The 17,429-nt window shown below is 41.4% G+C and overlaps 1 protein-coding gene across 1 annotated transcript; it reads right to left on the reverse strand.

The window, feature by feature from the left end:
• Positions 1-2,256: 2,256 nt before the first annotated feature.
• Positions 2,257-15,118, reverse strand: mafk (MAF bZIP transcription factor K). Its single transcript, XM_086087163.1, has 3 exons — positions 14,896-15,118; positions 4,800-4,878; positions 2,257-4,727 (listed from the first exon to the last, which is right to left on the reverse strand). The coding sequence occupies exons 2-3, from the start codon at positions 4,842-4,844 to the stop codon at positions 4,287-4,289; spliced, it is 486 nt and encodes a 161-aa protein (XP_085943289.1). The 5' UTR covers positions 4,845-4,878; positions 14,896-15,118; the 3' UTR covers positions 2,257-4,286.
• Positions 15,119-17,429: the final 2,311 nt, after the last annotated feature.

Raw genomic sequence — 17,429 nt, forward strand, 5'->3', positions numbered from 1 at the left:
TGTGTGACTTATAAAAGAGAGTCAGGTAGTGCCAATTTTTTAAGGAGGAGAAATGTTTATTTGCGAGTACAAAAAAACAAGACACAGCAGACACATTGTCGTGGAATAATTTAGCATGGTTGAAATAACGCATCCAGAGACAAACACAGATTGGATTTGTACACCAGTCTAGCTCATTGAAGGAGGAAAGTGAAAGATGACAAAAAATAATTTAGGCCTCTTATTAATCAAAATTAAACAGATGAATGAAATAAATATACAAGAGTAATAACAAACGTGCTGCCTTCTTGCAGCTATTTGAACCTGCACAAAATCTACACAAATTTGCAATACATTGAATCCACGTTTTCTATAGGAAATCCTCCCAAGTGCTATATATTCTTCTAACTTGTTGTGTAGCTTGTTGGGCTGGTTGAACTTGTTTGGACGACTCAGTTAATCAATGCAAGCACATATCTAGACTATGTCATCATCATGGTTCATAGGAAAATGTATGTGAAAGATCCAGAGAACGCACATGAGGAAGAAGTGGACTGATAAAACGGCCTAAAAGGTAATGTCTTCATTTTTGTATGCATGGTGCATAAAGCTAGTGGCTAATTTTTTTTGTATGATATTGTGCAGATGGCATGAATGTGGGAAGCAGCAACACACTCGATTAACCTGGAAAAAAAGGTTTGTCTCTTATTTTGGCACTGTAAAACCTGTGTATTGTACTTCTGTACTTATCAACAGGAAGCACTGTCATTGAACAATACCTCGTTTCGCCACATGAGGCCACTGTCGACTCAAACGTTCCTCATGTAAATATGTTTTGTTTTTATGTCTGCCTCAGGCTTCATTGTGGAGGGACAGTATTTAGCAGCACTGGGAATTATTTTCAGGTAAGGTTTATCAGCTGTTATAAAAGCATTACCATCATCGTTAAAAGTGAAATCAGAACAATAAGTGTCAACAGTTACATATGACCTGTGCTGTACATGCATGCTTACATAACACATGGGAGTCAAACATGTTTTAACCCACATCGGGCGTCTGGATTTTGCACTTTTTACGGAAAAAGTGAACCGTCAAAATGTCATCTTATTCAAGTGAAGTAAAACAAAAATAACGCATCCTGTATTTAACCTCATTCATAGAGACACAACAACAAAAACTGCCGAGAGCAATTATCCGTGGCCTATAAATACTATAAAGTCAGGACAAAAATATTTGTCTCATTGTGAAATGTAATGTATAGACACATGTTCAGCTTCAATTACTAATACTAAGTGGACTTCAAATGAATGGTTACATAAATCACCCCACTCCCAGGATAGTAACATAAATATAGAAAAATATGTCATATATATTTATATCATGAACTTATACATATAAAACTTGTCAGGAAGAGGACATAAGGTGTACAAAATGAGAGTAAAAACACAGCTGTTAGGTCACAGCAGGTTGTACAGCAGCAAAGCCCCCCATCTGTCTACTTCCTTATGGCGCGGGGGGGACAATAATCATGTTCTCTTGGCCGAGAAGATCCCGACATAAGCAATTGTATTTTCGAACATCGTGTCCTTAAAAACATGGGTGTTTACTGCATTTTGGTTGCCATGGCAACAAATGGTTCCTCTATTGTCTACCTGCTTAGGCAGCATCAGGAGTTCTCTGTGTGTGTGAGAAGAAATGTGAAAAAAAAGATAAAATAGAAAAACAACTAGTCACTGTGTCTGAGTCACCAGCAAAAGCACTTGGCCTGACCCTGCAGTAGGAATGACGCTTTTACTTTCTGGACGGAGTCAAGTGACCGCAGCTGAAAGCCAGCCTGAAGACCAAAGCTTAATGTACAGGAAGTATTTCACTTGTAAAGACCTGTCATTAAGTTATTTTAACTTTATCCAATATGGATTACCTTCCAGAGAGTGACATTTAAGAGGCAAAAATAACCTAACTAGAAATTGCAGTCTCCTCAGATATTGTGTGTGAATGCTGAGAGATACCATCAGGAAGTCAAAATATTAATCAAAAAAGAAATCGATGGATATATATCCAATTGGGATGATTTGTAAGTGATTTGGGAAGAGGCCATTATGTTGTTGCTTGTTATTCAGCTTCATCTCCAATAAGTGCTAAGACTGACAAAAATAATAATAATTAAGCGCACCTTGTTCAGAACAGTTTTAAAAAAACATTAAACTCATAGTTCTGGAAAAAATTAAATATGAAATTATATCACACTCCACCACCACCACCCAAAAAGTTTTTATCCCCCCCCCCAAAAAAATAAGGAGAGAATAAAGTTTTAATTTTACAAATTCAAACGAGACAATAAAATTGTAATTTGACACAAAAAGTTGTAATATTATAGTAATATGATCAGATTTCCTATGAGAGCATGTGTACAAGTTTAATAAGGGGATACATTTCCAATTTTGCCACAAAAAAAACTATTCACATTTTTACAAATAATAATAAGAAAAATAATCATAAATTTCAGTAATTTATGTGAAAAGTCATAAGAAAAAGCTGGAATAAGTATTGGATAATGGAAAAATTCCAAATTTTACAAAAACAAATGGTGTAATAAGACAATAATGTATTTTATGCAAAACAAATATTTAGATGAAGCCCTAATGTTATGGAACAAAGTTGCCAAGAAAGAATAGGGTCACACACAAAAAAGTGCAATTTTAAGAAAACATAATTTGTCAGGAAAAAAATTGTCCTAATTTTACCCCCCCCCCCCCTCAAAAAAAGTAAGAATATAAAGTTGTAATTTGATGAATCTGTAACATTACAAAAACACGAGTATTTTTCCCCCAAATGCTTGTCTCTCAGCATTCACACAATAAGTGCTGTTGTCCAGAAAACAGTACAGCTGTTAGCTTGTATCAGGCTATCGCAGCAAAGTGATTGTCACTACACTTGTTATAAGGCTAGGTGAGCTTCCTGAATGTATACACGCATCTTTTTGATTGGTGTAGTCCTTCTATACTGCAACAAAAATATCCTCAGAAGTGCTCTACGGGGAAGATTGTGGGGGAGGTGTGAAATCATCATAAAACCAACAAATCCACACTTGGAGTTGCCTCATGAAATTAGAATACAGTCTACGTCATTTCCTTTTGTACAAGTAAAACTTGACTCCATAAACAGAGTGGACTGCTAGCCACGCAAATACTCGTATCTCTTTGAAAAGGATCTCTCAGCCCTTCTTTAAGGCAACACTTTATGTGCTTGGAAATGATTCGGTGTGGTTTCAAAAGAAGACTTTGGACTGGTGCTGCCACCTGAAGGCATGTCAGACACTTTTTCATTCTGAATCTCTGCCCTCAGTCAAGAAGAGGAACTTTACCCTGCCAGTGCTGTTAGGACGGTATCAGGGGGGAGGGGGAGGAGTTTGCACAGTGCAAATACGAGCTGTACAAAAGTCACTAAATCATTTCCTTTCTTTTTTATTTCAGGTACCATTCAGACAGAATTGGGGCCATTTATAGCCTCGGCTTTCGTCGATGGAGGGGGCAAGAAAGCCGAGCGGCCCACTAGGCCTATATAAAACACTGAGGGAAACCCTGGCGAAGGCGTAATTCACGCTTTCCCACACGAGCATTGTTACCTTCTGCTTGACGGCTACAGATAAAGCTTTATCACACTGAAGCACCCGCTGAATTGAGCTTTGATTGATGCTAAGTTCTATTGCGGCCCTCTGGATAGAAATTACCTGGATTTGCATGAACGCCTGCTCTAGGAGTTCTGCATTTACATCAAGGGCGGTAGTAGCAGGTCTTCTGCTGTGTGGTTTGTCAAGAGTAGAGAAACCTGCCATATAGTGTACTGGACATTGTGATGCCCTAAAAGTTTCTCAGATTAGTGCTAAATTGCTTCAATATCAATCAGTGAGTCAAAGGCATGGGAGTGATATTCTTCGAAAATCCGCAAAGCCTAAGCTGTTTCATGTTGTCGGCCTCATGTCTGTATAATTGACGCCTGAAATAAAATAGAAACAAGGAAGTTTATAGTGACTTTTGGGACACCTTTTTGCAATGTAAACCTCGTTTTAAAAGTTTGGGAATGTTGTTCCAAAGTGTAAACTGAATGGATTGGGAAAAAGCCCCTAGCCAACCCAAGGGTTGAAAGTGTGTGAAGATAAAGGACAGAAGGGAAAGTTGTGAATTCAGCATAAGATCGCATGGAACTTGTCATCCCGCCGACCATCCTTTAGTCTTACTACTGAAATTCCTCTCAGTGCGTGATGAGGTCGGGTCAGGTGGGAATAAAAGCGCCCGGTCCAACGGACACTAGGACGGTGCCGAAAAGGGTGTCGGAACGGAGCTGTTGTGTTTGGCCGACTTGACGATGGTAATGACGCTGGTGGTTGCCACTTTGCCCGACGACAGGGGCCCGCCACGGGTCACAGTCCTGGCGAAGCACTGCAGCGCCTCGTACTTGGCGCGCAGGGCCTCCAGCTCCAGCCGCATGCTGGCGTTCTCACGGGCCAGCTTGTCCACCTCGTGCTGCAGCTCCGTCTTCTGGCGCTCCAGCTCCTCCTTTTGGGTGACGCGCTTGATGCGACAACTGGCGGCGTAGCCTCGGTTCTTGAGCGTGCGCCGCCGCTGCTTCAGCCGCACCACGTCCTCCTTGGTCAGCCCGCGGAGGTGCTGGTTGAGCTCCCGCACGGACATGGCCACCAGCTCGTCGTCGCTGAGGGCCGGGGCATTCTCGCCCGCCTCCTTCTTGAACTGTGGCCGAGAAAACGCAGCGTGAGGACTCGATATCTAGTTCAAGAAGCCGTCCCATGATCCAGAGCTTACCTTTAAAGCTTTGCTCGTCTTGAAAGGAGTCGTCATTCCCTGCATGCAGACAACTTGCCACACTCTCACAGGAGACACACTGAGACAGTAGGAATGAACAGCGTTAGTCACTCAGGAAACTCACATGGGTCTTATTATTCCAGTAAATCGACATTTAGGGGCAGCAAGGCCTTCCCAACAGCCTCTTCTTTGTTTTTAATGTTTCTCTTGACTGCTCTATTTCATCCAATCAGATTTTAGCCTGTGTTGCCATGCCAATCTAATCTGCCCAGGGCCTTCACAATCAGCTATATTAACTCATTTGCTCCGAAAAACTTATATAAACATTATATTTTAAATATTGCCATGGTCCCAAAAACGTATTTATTTGGGGTTTTTTTATGCTAGAGTATACAGAAGGCTTTGATGAGCCTCTGACCTGAAGAGGTCGCTTAAAGCAATAGTAGTTATTCAAAAAACGGCTAGCAAGTGGCAGCAGAGTATAAGAGATCAACCAGGGCCATGTTGCATCAAACTCTTTTACCCAGTGTTTTAAACTGGTTTGTGAAAGCTAATTGCTACAAAACGGAAACGGATACAAATATACTATTTTTCCTGGGGAAAGAAGAGATTCTAATCTTTCTTTTGTTTTTTAGAGCAATAGAAGACCATATTCAAAAATCAGTCAAAATCTAGTAAAACAGTCTGGAGCGAAGGGGGTTGCTTCAGTGAAAATGGCTTGGAGTTGAATGAGTTAACAATGGAACCGTTTCTCTGACCAATCAGATTTCAAGGCCAGAGTGCTGGCCTCGATGACGTCAGCATTTTTCCGTTATTTGGTTAGTCAGAGCAAAACCTTTTACACGTCTATTGCGATCTGCATGTTATTTAAATGATTCATGTTTTTGTTTATTCTGAACCACTCCGGATGATGTAAGTGGCACAGTTGTGTGATGTTATACTGTTTTTTGGTACCGTACTGAATGTTACTGTAATTATGACTTGACAGTGGTAGTATTAACTAATTCACTCCCAGCCATTTTCACTAAAGCAACCCCCTTCGCTCCCGGCCCACAGAATATTGTGTTCTATTGCTATAAAAACCAAAAGAAAGATTAAAGTCTCTTCTTTCATCAGTTAAAAAAAAGGGTATTTGTATCCATCGTTTTGCAGCAATTAGCATTAGAATATAGCTAAGTTTCATCGGTATTCACAAATCTGTTTAAAACGGTGGCAAAAAGAGCTTATTGCAACATGGCCCTGGTTAATCTCTTATACTCTGCTGCCAATCAATGGCTGTTTTTTGTAATAACTACCATTGCTTTAAGTGACCTTTTCAGGTCAGAGGCTGCATCAAATGCCTTCTGTATGCTATAACATTAAAAATAAAAATAAATAAAATATACAAATACGTTTTTGGGACCGTGGCAATATTTAAAATAGAACATTTGTATATGTTTTTGAGAGCAAATGAGTTAAAGGGGAAGCAAAACTTTACAATAATATATTGTATGTGCCCCCCACGAGTCTAAATATGGCATTCTGATTAATATCGCATCTGTGTAATATGAGTTATGCAGCAAAATCCACCTGTTTTTTTTTTTTTTTAAACCATCTCAGGGGGTGGCCATTTTTGCTATTTGCTGTTGACTAAAAATGTCATCACAGTTGCTCAGGGCTCAGGTCACTGGCTGGATTTTGCTGCTTTACTCATATTCCACAAACAAAATATTAATCAGAATACCATGTTTAGGCTAGTGGAGCTGCATTGAACATATCATTATAATAAAAAAAAATTAAAATCCGTTCTCACTTTAAGAGGAGGATGAATCCAGGTAAATTCGAATAAGCAGCCCGCCACTGTATTATTCGTATATAGTAGGGTATTGCATTAAGCACAATGCTCAATAATTAGCATAGCACTAATCATTTTCTGAGATGAAAATGTTTCATTTAGAGTCTTGTGTGTCATGTGTAGAGCACGAGTGACAATTAATTGGCAGCACGTTAATGCCCACGCAGCAACTTCTAGCATCTTGCCATGTGTGCCAGCAGAGGCCAGCAGGGCCACATTTAAGCCGATTGTCTAAACAATGCCGTTCGCTCCAACAAGTCAGCATCCCTTAAAAAAGCTTGACTCTTTCTGAAACGGCTGTCTTGTCACACAGCAGTGTGTCCAAACCCCCCCAAAAAACTACCCCCGCCCCAAAGCAAACGCATCATTTCAGGACTTCAAGTGCCATGTTCCATGCTTAGTGGCTGCCATGGCAACGCCCCTACGAATGGGCGTGGGAGTGTGAGTCACATGGTCAGCGAGCGGGTAAACAAGGCCCATTCATAACCACAGCAGCCGAGCTCACGCAGCGTACAAACATTTCTTTTCTTCTCTCTCTCTCTCCCCAACAAGAGGGCGAGGAGTGGGTCTCTCTGTAGTACCCACCGCCACATGACAGAGCGTAAATTACTGTCACGTCAGCATAACATTTACAGTACAGTCATGCTGACCTTTACCGGGCCGACTTGTGGAAAATTCCCCGTGTCACGGCGGAATACTTTCCCTCGTAGTCACGGATTTATTTTTACCGACAGACAATGTGATCTATCAGCATCCCGCTGCTCGGATCCTCTTACGCCGGGCTTTCCTGAGCCGCAGCATGCCCTTATTTATCTCTGCGGGGTAAATTTAGCCTGCCGCGCCGCGCTCAAAGCGATTTCTGCCAAGTCGACAGTTTAACAAGAAGTGATATCCTGGGAAGACCGATCTCTGAATATTCTCCTGGGTGGGGCGGCAGATGCCTTCAAACTTGTTACACCACGTAGGCTAGCTCCTCAAAAAATGACTTGGCTCTCCAAGTAGCACCATCATGACCACTGACCAACATTCAAATATAGGAAGTGTGACTCAAAATGAGGCACAGCATTATTTACAATTTGAACATTAACACTGTGCTTAAATATAGGCGAAAAACAAACTCTACCTAAAAATCTACCGAAATGTGTGAAATGGCATTTCTATTCATTTCAATAGGGAAAAATTATTTGATACAAGTGTTTTGACTTCCAATTAATTAAACTCAGTTCTCAAGGCACCGCTGCCACTCTAATATTATACTGCATACAAAAGGGGTCCCAAACGTTGTGCCTGCGGGCACCAGGTAGCCCCAGTGATGGGACATTGTGTTTTCCTCGGAATGTTGTAGAAGTGATTATTTGAAAAGCGTAAAACCTGGCAAAGATTTATAGAAATACAGAGTTACATTTTGATATTTATCTGTTAACTAATTATTGAGCGAAATCATAAACATGATTAGTGTCTTCACATTAATGTATATCATTCATTAATAATAAGGTATAATAGCACCCCCGAGACCCATAGGATAAGATGGGTATGAAACATTATTGTAATTTGAGTATTTTTTTTATTTTAGAAATGTATATCAAACTGGTAGCCCTTTGCGGTAATCAGTAGCCAAGTTGTAACTGTTAAAAAAAAAAAAAAGGAAAGGTGACATCTGATATAGAGTTTGAACATGTAATTCAGGGATTCTTTGGCATGGCACACTTTGAGACTCAGTGCTTGAGGGGATTTATTTTTATTTAATTTTTTTCCAGACTATTTTGAAGATGCTGGCCGAAACTGAATCATGACATCCCAGTTGACAGGAATTAGACGAGCATCAAAGTGTCCCAGCCTTCCGAAATGCATGATTAAAGCGAACCACTAAATCCCGTTTCGGGATTTAAGCGAACATCTGCTGTTCCCCAACAGCTGCATCACCAAAGTCAATGTATTAATATATGGAATTCCTCATGTGCAAGTCGGTTGAACATGTCTCATTTCGGAGGCGCTACGTCAGTAGGGGGTCCCTGGGAATATTACGTGTGAAGATTATGGAAAAGTGGTGCATGATGGCAGTAGGGGAGGCCCCCTTTTCTTCATGCAAGGGCGCCTCCAGCATGAGGCCGGCTTGTTTTCCTGAAACTCTTCAGGCATGTGCTTGTCTTTTTCAAAGGTTCCCCTCATCAAGATGCCAACGTTTCCTCCACTTGAGCTCACGTGATAGAACCCAGGCGCTCGTGTACAAACGCGAACGATGTTTCTTTCTTTCTTTTTTCTACAACAGACGCAATCAAGAAAACAACTCGTGCGAGGCCATTCTGAAAAGGCAGTCTGGGAAAATACCTCAAAGAAAAAAAAAAGAGCCACAGATGGCTCGCTTCGAGAACAAAAACCACATTCCTGAGTAAACACACATGTGCTGGAGCCTCTCATGCAAATGTTCACCGGAGCAGACCCAATATGTCCCGCCATGCACTCTACTACAAGGGAACAGGGATGGGATGGGGGGGGGGGGGGTTTATCAGGCGGAGCTAAGACTTTTCCTCACTTGTAAAGCAACTGTTGCAAAGTGTACAAAATGTCTGGAATTCCGAAACGTCTGGCGTAGTTCACGTGCCCAAACAAATCAAACGTAGCCTGTGTGCACATGCCAGGAAGTCTGCTACAAACACATTTCAAAGTACAGTACCAACCGTGCATTCACCTATTTGCAGATTGATTTTTCAATATATGTTAAGGATGGGCGAGTACCGATACCTGGTATCGGTATTGGACTGATACCTAGCCTTATTTCAAGGTATTGGTACTCGGCGGCGTGGTCATTTTACAATCAGGAAATAGAAATTAGAAGAAAATGACCTTCATTTCATGCAATTTTAAGGGGAAATGCTATATTGGGATATATAGGCCCTTTTTTTTTTGTTTGTTTTATTATCTTTTATTACATTTTATGTATCAAAAGTACTAGTGGTATCATGACTGCTCAAGAGTTGAGTACTCATACTGGTCTGAAAACAAATGGAAAAGTATTTCAAATGCCATGTAATGGCTACACTTTGACTCTGAACCAGATGGAAAATCTTCCAAATCTGAACTGTTTAAACAGCGCCTCAGAAAAGTTACTTTTTTCTTTTCAAACCTCACCTAATTGTAATAACTCAGAAATCCCCACTTTGCAACCCGGCAATAACACAATTCCAATGATGTAATGGCGCGTCCACGACAAAAGTTTGGAGTGGTCCACCGCCACAAGGTTTGAGCTAAAAGGCAGTGAGGCGAGTCACGACGTGAAATAAACACGCGGGCCCCGACTGATGTGGAGAGCAAAGCATGTTCTGTGTTGTTTTGGGTGGACACGTCACTTTGAAATGTACGCTTTCAAGAGTATTTTTGGCCACCTCAGGACTATTTTTCTCTTGTTTTTCAAAAACAGTCTCGACACTGAATCCCGCACGTTCAACAAGAAAAACATCGAAAGACCCTTTTAGTGATTGCAGCTGTTTGATTGACTGTTAGTATTCTAGAAAAAAATACTTCATGAAATGGGGCTGAATGAGTTTGAAAAATAATCGTGTTTTGTTTTTTTCCACCTCAATATTGCGTTTCAAATTATGTGCTAGTATAAGTTTTCTTTCTATGTATTTTCTAAGCAATAAATGAATCTGGATTACAATTGACAATATTCAATTTATTTTACAGAAATATTTTGGTACGTTAAAATAAAGGCAAGTGAAACAGCTTAGTTACCTCAATTTGAATTGTTCACCTACTAAACACCTTGACTTCAGTCCTTGAAGCGTTCACCACGGCAGCGTCACAAAATTGTACCAAATAAATGTAGCATCAACTTAAATCAGCAAGTCAAAATCGAGGCCGAGATTTTGCTTTGACTTTTGTAGATAATTGAATTATTCGCTTAATCATTACAACCCTCTATACAAGCTTTGAGTAAAAATGTGAAATGTTGTTGACAAAAGGGCACTTTTCCTTGATGCTTATCCTGGATCGACACGACAGGTCCAAATTCCCAATGCTGATTGCTGAATGCTGTTTTCCAACTGTATTTTCCATGACACATGGCTGTGTTTACGTACATTCATGAACCAATTAAACAGCCCACATGGGCAGAAACCCAAATGACACGCAAATAACTCCACCACTTTCAACATCAAGCAGTGACCGCATAGAAATAAACAACATAAATAAGTAATAGAAATATTTAATGTTCCACAGTGGCTTATTCTTGCCACCGTTGATTTCAATGCGGGTAAAAGCCACATTAATCCTCTGGCTGCCATCTACAATTTATTTGCTTATTTGATGATGGACACCCATAATTTAATTGTCTGTGCATTCATTAGATTAGCTTTTAAGTTGGTGTTTTTATTTATGTGTTATTTGACTCCCTTTGCATAATGGTTTAAAGTTGTGTTTGTGCTTGTATGAAAGTCATTTGAACATTTAGTAAAGTTTTATATTGGTGACATTTCCAGCCCAGAATCCACTTTGCATGTTTTCATTATTGTCAATGGGAGCACTATTTGAAAAACACTTGTGTTCATTGATGATGATGCTTGTTTTTTTTCAGGCATCTGCTCAAGTTCAAGGTTGCAACAGGTACTGTAACTGCCGGGCCCAGCCCGCTCCGAAAATAAACAACACACTGGCCCGGTTCGGACGCCTTGTTTTCCTTCTTTCTGTTTGCTAGTTCAGAGGGCAGACTCGCAGCCGCCCTCTGGCAGGCAGCTAATCTTTTGGCACTTTTCTCTCTCCCCAGGCGGCTGTTGACATACATCCAACAGACCCTGTACATGTGCAGATTGCGCTCTCTTTCCCCCAGCACAGCACATTCGGCGGGATCCGATGTGAAGGAAACACAGCGCATAACAGAGCGGTGAGTCACGCTGTTTACTGGTGAAAGCCACAGACGGCAGGCAGGGAATCGCACCCTCCCGATCTGACGTTTCCTGGAAAATCCCGTTGTTTCACGAGAAAGGAAGGAAAAGTAGCCCGGGTAACGGTTGGCATGACCACCGGAGATCTTTGGTGCGGAAAGGGAGGAGAACTCGCTGTATTCCAAAGACAATTTCAAGAATGCAGAAGAGGGCTGGGGAAATGAGTCGACGTGGAAAGCCGTGTGCGAATAACAGGAGACAAAAGCACACGTTCGCTCATATCGCTCATTTCTAACGGCCGCAGTTGCCATATACGCTCCAAAACAACAAGCTCAGGCATTCTGCATGTATGCTGCCAGCTTGCGTTCTCACCCTGCGCGCAATCAGAAAGTTGCAAGATGTGCATCAGCAAGCCGGCCAGGAATTCCCAATAACGTCCCACTAAATAAATCAACTTGGCCCGAGCCACGCCCATGTGCACAATGAGGCAGGCGTGCCGGCGGGGTGAAAGCAGGTTGCAGGTCATGGTGTGTGGTCATGTACCCTGCACAGCTGAATGTGATTGCTTCAGAAATCATCATGCTCGCTTTGGATTGACATTTTGCTGTCAAACTGCACTGCGTCATACTGAGAGGAAGTTTCGTTTTTTATTTTGCCTACTCATGTTGCTAAAAACAAGGTCAACAATTCCTGCATACAAATGTTGAGAGAGGCCGGCGTGTTTGTCTCACAAGTCTGAGGTTCAAGTTCAAATCTTGACCTTGAGGAGTTTGATGTTTTCTCCTCGCTTTTGTGAGGAAGTCAAAAATGTTCATTACAATATGTTCTATGTGCCTCCACTGGTCTGAACAAGGTATTCGGTTGTATCCATCTCGGGGAGCGGCCATTTTGCCACTTGCTGTTGACTGAAAATGACATCAAATGAAATTGCCCAACAAACAGGTGAGCCATGACGCATTTAGATTATTTATTTTTTTGCCTAATTAATATTCTACAAATACAATATTGCCTACTTGACTTGACTAAACTGTACATAAGCGTTAATGGGACTGTGAATGCTTGTTTAGTCTATGTGGCCCCACCTTTTCAGCAAAATTCAGTTAGCATCATTTTCACTATACCATCAGGTTGACCTCACAAAAGATGGCAAGGCCAACATATGGAGAAAGAAAAGATGTACTTATCATCCAGAACACACAAGCTCATCTGTTGAGACATAGTGGAGGTCAAGTCATGACTTGGGCTTGCATGGCTGCTTCTGGAACTAGTCTTTATTGATGATGTACAGTGTTTCCCACACCATGTTAATTCTTGGGCGGGCCACCCAAGTAAACTGACCACCACCCAAGACGTTTTCAAGAAAATTCATTAAAAATATATACAAAAAAATATATATACATAAACATAAGTGGAAGGTCTCAAACTGGCCAAGTCAATCACCGGACCTTAACCCCATACAGCCTCCATTTTACCTCCTGAAGAGGAGATTGAACAAACATAGAACTGAAAGTGGCTGCACTAAAGGCCTGGAAAAGCATTTTCAATGAAGAATGCAACTGTCAGGTGAAGTGGATGGGTCGCAGGCTTGATGCAGTTATTGCAAATATTTAATGTTATTCACGTTATATTAATTTAATGTCTGTTCCAATGCTTTTGCTCACTTGAAGGCGAAAGGTGCTCTGTCCTCTTGAGTTGTTTAACACATGTAGATGTAAATAACTTGAAATAAAAACTGGAATTCTAAACGTGCGACTCATATGAGACAGGGGTTTGACTTTGGCACAAAAAAAGTGTCGACAAATGTGACTGAACTGAGGTCTATAGATGTGCACTGATGCCTTTGCATGATATCATGCGCGAGACCTGTTGGAAATTAAAAGTTTGCTCGCCTTTAGAATGTATTTCACTCAAATGACACATTGGTATGAATGCTTGGCTCTCTATAACCACAACAATAAACATGTTTAAATGAATGCAGCTCTGAAAGTGTCTTTCCTAAATCATTTGCCTAACAACCTAATTGCCCAAGTCCTTTTTAACTTATGGTTACCATTTCAATGAAAAATCGAAAAATCTTTCTCTCTATTACATTTAAAAGGGTCAAATGTGACTTTGGTAACTATTAGGCAGACAAAGCTAGCAATGTCTTTGTCAAGAAAACGTAGTATTTGGATGTCATTCGTTTGCGACGGTGTAAGCCTAATGTATTATTAGCTGTGTAAATGATGTTTACCCGAGAGTAAAATCGCAGGTTTGCATAGCCGATCACCCGCCTCCCTCCCTCCCTCCCTCAGAGCGAGTGAGGCAAAAACACATCAGAGCAAACATCCCTGTGAGTCATCGTATTGCTCACCGCAGCTATGTCACTTTCACAACACTCCGCCACCACATCAGCGCTCTGCATTCTGCTGCCTCGTTTCATCCAGGCAAAGTAGTAAATGACTGGTGACAATTTAAATACATATCCCTTGTCTGGATCTCCTAACTCTCATGTGCTTCATCACGCTCACGCCACAAGCGCGCCAGTGGAAAAGAAATGACTCAGCCCGGGTCCTAATAGAAAAATTGTGGGTCGGAGGGGGTCAATGGAGCCACATGTTCGCCTCATGACAGACTGGAGCGCCCACTCCCACATTCTGTGCACCCACCCGGAACAATATTGAAAGTGCAAGTTGGTGACATTTAAAGTGCAAGAAGAAGTGACTCAAACGGTTATCATACATAAGCGGAGTTGCGTCACAAGTTCAACTGAGCTCACATGTTCATCGAATAATAAATTGTGCATACAATTTAATACAAGTGCATGATTTTACAGCTCAACAACATTATCCACAGGGTGTATACAATGGGATAAGACTTGTTTCCCCCCTGGGCAGTGATGTATTGTTGATGAAGATATGGGCTCCCCCAACAGACCCTTCTGCCCTGGTGGTCTGACTTCTCAGGGTGCCCTTTGTCCTACATGTCGAAAATGCACACCACGTGTTGTATTCCAATGTCAAAGGCAGCCTGGGATTCGGGCTGTGGAATACCCGTTTTTTTTTTATCCTACACTCACACTGAAAACAATTTGAAAGACTCAAACTTGAGCCCAATTTAGTAACAGAAAGAAATAGCCCAACCCAATCATTCATGTATTATTATACTAATTTGAGTGAAGTAAAATACTTTCAATGTTTTCACTGCTCATAAGCACAGTTCAACCACTTTTAAAAGTGTTGCGCTTTAGTGGTTAAAGGGCATCAATTCTGTTTATTTAAACGTAACCACAAAATCCCGAGTAAGCCTTTTTGGACAACTTGTTTGTTTTACACGTGTCGACTTTTTTCCCCCCCTGCAACGTATCCAAACTTATTTCTAACTACATAATAAACAAACTCACCTCTTTGGACGCGCGTGAATCCCCGTGAGCTGGAATGCGCGGAAAAATCAACTGTATTTAAAAAAGGATATATATGTCCGGTTAGGTGAGAACCTAACCCCCCCTCGGGAAAACGAGGCCGTCAAAGTCGCTTTGCTGAGTCCGGCAGACGGCGAGCCAGCCAGCCTGCGAGCGGAGCGTCCTGCTAACTCAATTCACCCCAAAACAACAACAATGTTACTAACATTCCACGCTCCCGCTTCCGCAAGCACTGACGTCACCGCGTCCTCATGACCGCCCCCTCCATTCATGAAAATAACTTAGTGCTGACGTAAGCGCCGGGTGGGGGAAGCCAGAAATAGAAGCGTGTGTTTTTCCTGCGAATAAAAAAAAAAGTCCTAATCTGGTCGAAGAAAGTGTGTAGTTTCTGAGGTTAATACGCGCTTAAAAAGAAATCTTGAGCACCAACAAGTGGGGAAAAGTGAAGCTTGCCTGGAGCAGCAGCATTCCATTCCTCAGGGAAGTATGCAGGACAGCAGCAGTCACAGGATTGTTCTTATTGGGGCTGCTGCAGTCACAGGTTATTTTTGCCTTGCGATTAAACAGTGAATGTGTCTAAAATGAAAATTGAGGGCAGAAGAGTGTAGTTAAAAATTTTGAATTGTTAAAGAAAAATGTACAGTAGTAGTGAGAAAAAAATCCAGCCGTTCTCTCGGCTGTCAAAAGCTATGGATGTGTCTGCTGAATGCACTGAAACCATGCCCAACTGTTAATTGTCAATCAAATACCAGAACTACAACCTGGAAAAAGTTGATGCTACTTCCTTAACATCTTACTTATGCCAGCACATACAGTAACTACACGTTTTGAGCTGCAAAAATATATTCACTTAAAGCAGAGGTGCCCTAGTTCGGTCAGGATCGTTATATCAGGCTTCCGCTGATGAGCTTATCATTAGATTCAGCTGCGCTGAAGGAGGGAGACATGGAAAACAGGCTGGATAGGTGCTCTCGAGGACCGGACTTGGGCACCACTGACTTAAAGCCTATAGTGGATGAAATATATTCCAACGGGTCGTCACAACAACGAGGTGCTCCAAAGCAGCCATGCCGAAACCCCATTCCAGGATCCAGATGCTGGCTGTCAAGTGTGACTCCTCCCACACCATCGCCTTTCCGCCTTTCTCTGCGTGATGTGCGTGCACTCATGGCTGACGACGGGGCACTCTAAAATGGTCACACTGGCTAACTGTACTGTACTTAGTCTTTGCATTTATTTCTAGCAATTGTCTTCAAACATGCATTATGTGTTTAGAAACAAATATCAGACTTAACTTTACAGGATATTTAACTACCAACAGTGGTCCATATGTGACTAAATGTAGTCACACATGAACCACTCCCTCATCGAATCCTCACAGGCACACACTCTCGCAGATCTTTCACCTGCTGCCACTTAGCTTGTGATTTAAAGTGCTGTCATGTTTATAGCCAGTGAGTCAATGGATAAGCTTGTTGATCTGCGGCGTACGTGGCGGTGGAGATTCTTGTCCGCATTTCTCCTGTGAACATCATCAGATGAGCAAACTTGCTTTCATTGTTTAATGTGGTTGCTATCAGCCAACATTTGGACATCACATGTGGATGATCCCTGCATGTTTGATCATTATTTTCAGCTTTGTTTGTCTTATTGTGTTATTATTGCCATGAACAAGTGGGAAAATAACAAAAAAATTTTTTTTTTATGTTTTGGTGATCTGGAGTCCCAGCTGACATTCGGAATGAGGCTTGGCCTGACCCGGACTGGTCTGGTTGCAAGCCAACACAGGGCACATATAGACAACCATTCACGACTCGTATTCACATATAGACAATTCAGAATCCTCACTTCACCTAATGTGCATGTTCTTTCCCACAACAGGTCACTTTGAAATGGGCCTATGGTTATTCAGAGAAGGAAATCTCTCAATGATCATAGCACAGCATTATTATAATTTATAATTATTTGGGATGTTTTATTCTAAATTGTTCATTGTTCATTTTGATATGTAAGTATGCTTTTATATATATATATATATATATATATATATATATATATATATATATGGTGAAGTCACATGACTCTTTAGTTTTCATTTATTTGCCCATGTTTAGCGAAGGGAGTCAAGCGTGTTTCAGATAACCATAAGAGTGGCGAGTTGTGCGGTCTGAGTAGTTTTGGATTACAGGAAGTAACATTGAGTCACTAATCTCCATGCTTTTTTTTTTTTTTTGTGGGTCTGACTCATTTTCTTCAATTTGCTTGGAAATGTGATCTGGCACCCAGAGGCCTCCTGGTGTATAAGAGATCATTCCTTACCACCGGCACTTCCAACTTCAAATCAAATCAGGCTTGATACTGACCATTCATGACAGTTACCTCACATTTTCCCCATCCAGATGTTTGGGCATTGTTCTGGATTTGTTGCTAAGCCATACACATGCTATCATAAGTACACTTCCCATATGACACCACTGAACATTCCACTGACTTCACCCAAAAAGATGAAAACACTT

Source organism: Leptonotus elevatus, chromosome 1 (genome assembly GCF_054856555.1).
Source record: "Leptonotus elevatus isolate MCC_2025b chromosome 1, RoL_Lele_1.0, whole genome shotgun sequence".
Lineage (NCBI taxonomy): Eukaryota > Metazoa > Chordata > Actinopteri > Syngnathiformes > Syngnathidae > Leptonotus > Leptonotus elevatus.

Bases quoted from the DNA above. Each gene is read 5' to 3' on its own strand.
- mafk (XM_086087163.1), bottom strand. From the start codon at position 4,844: ATGCAGGGAATGACGACTCCTTTCAAGACGAGCAAAGCTTTAAAG. The intron at 4,728-4,799 runs GTAAGCTCTGGA...TCTCGGCCACAG, and splicing joins AGACGAGCAAAGCTTTAAAG to TTCAAGAAGGAGGCGGGCGA.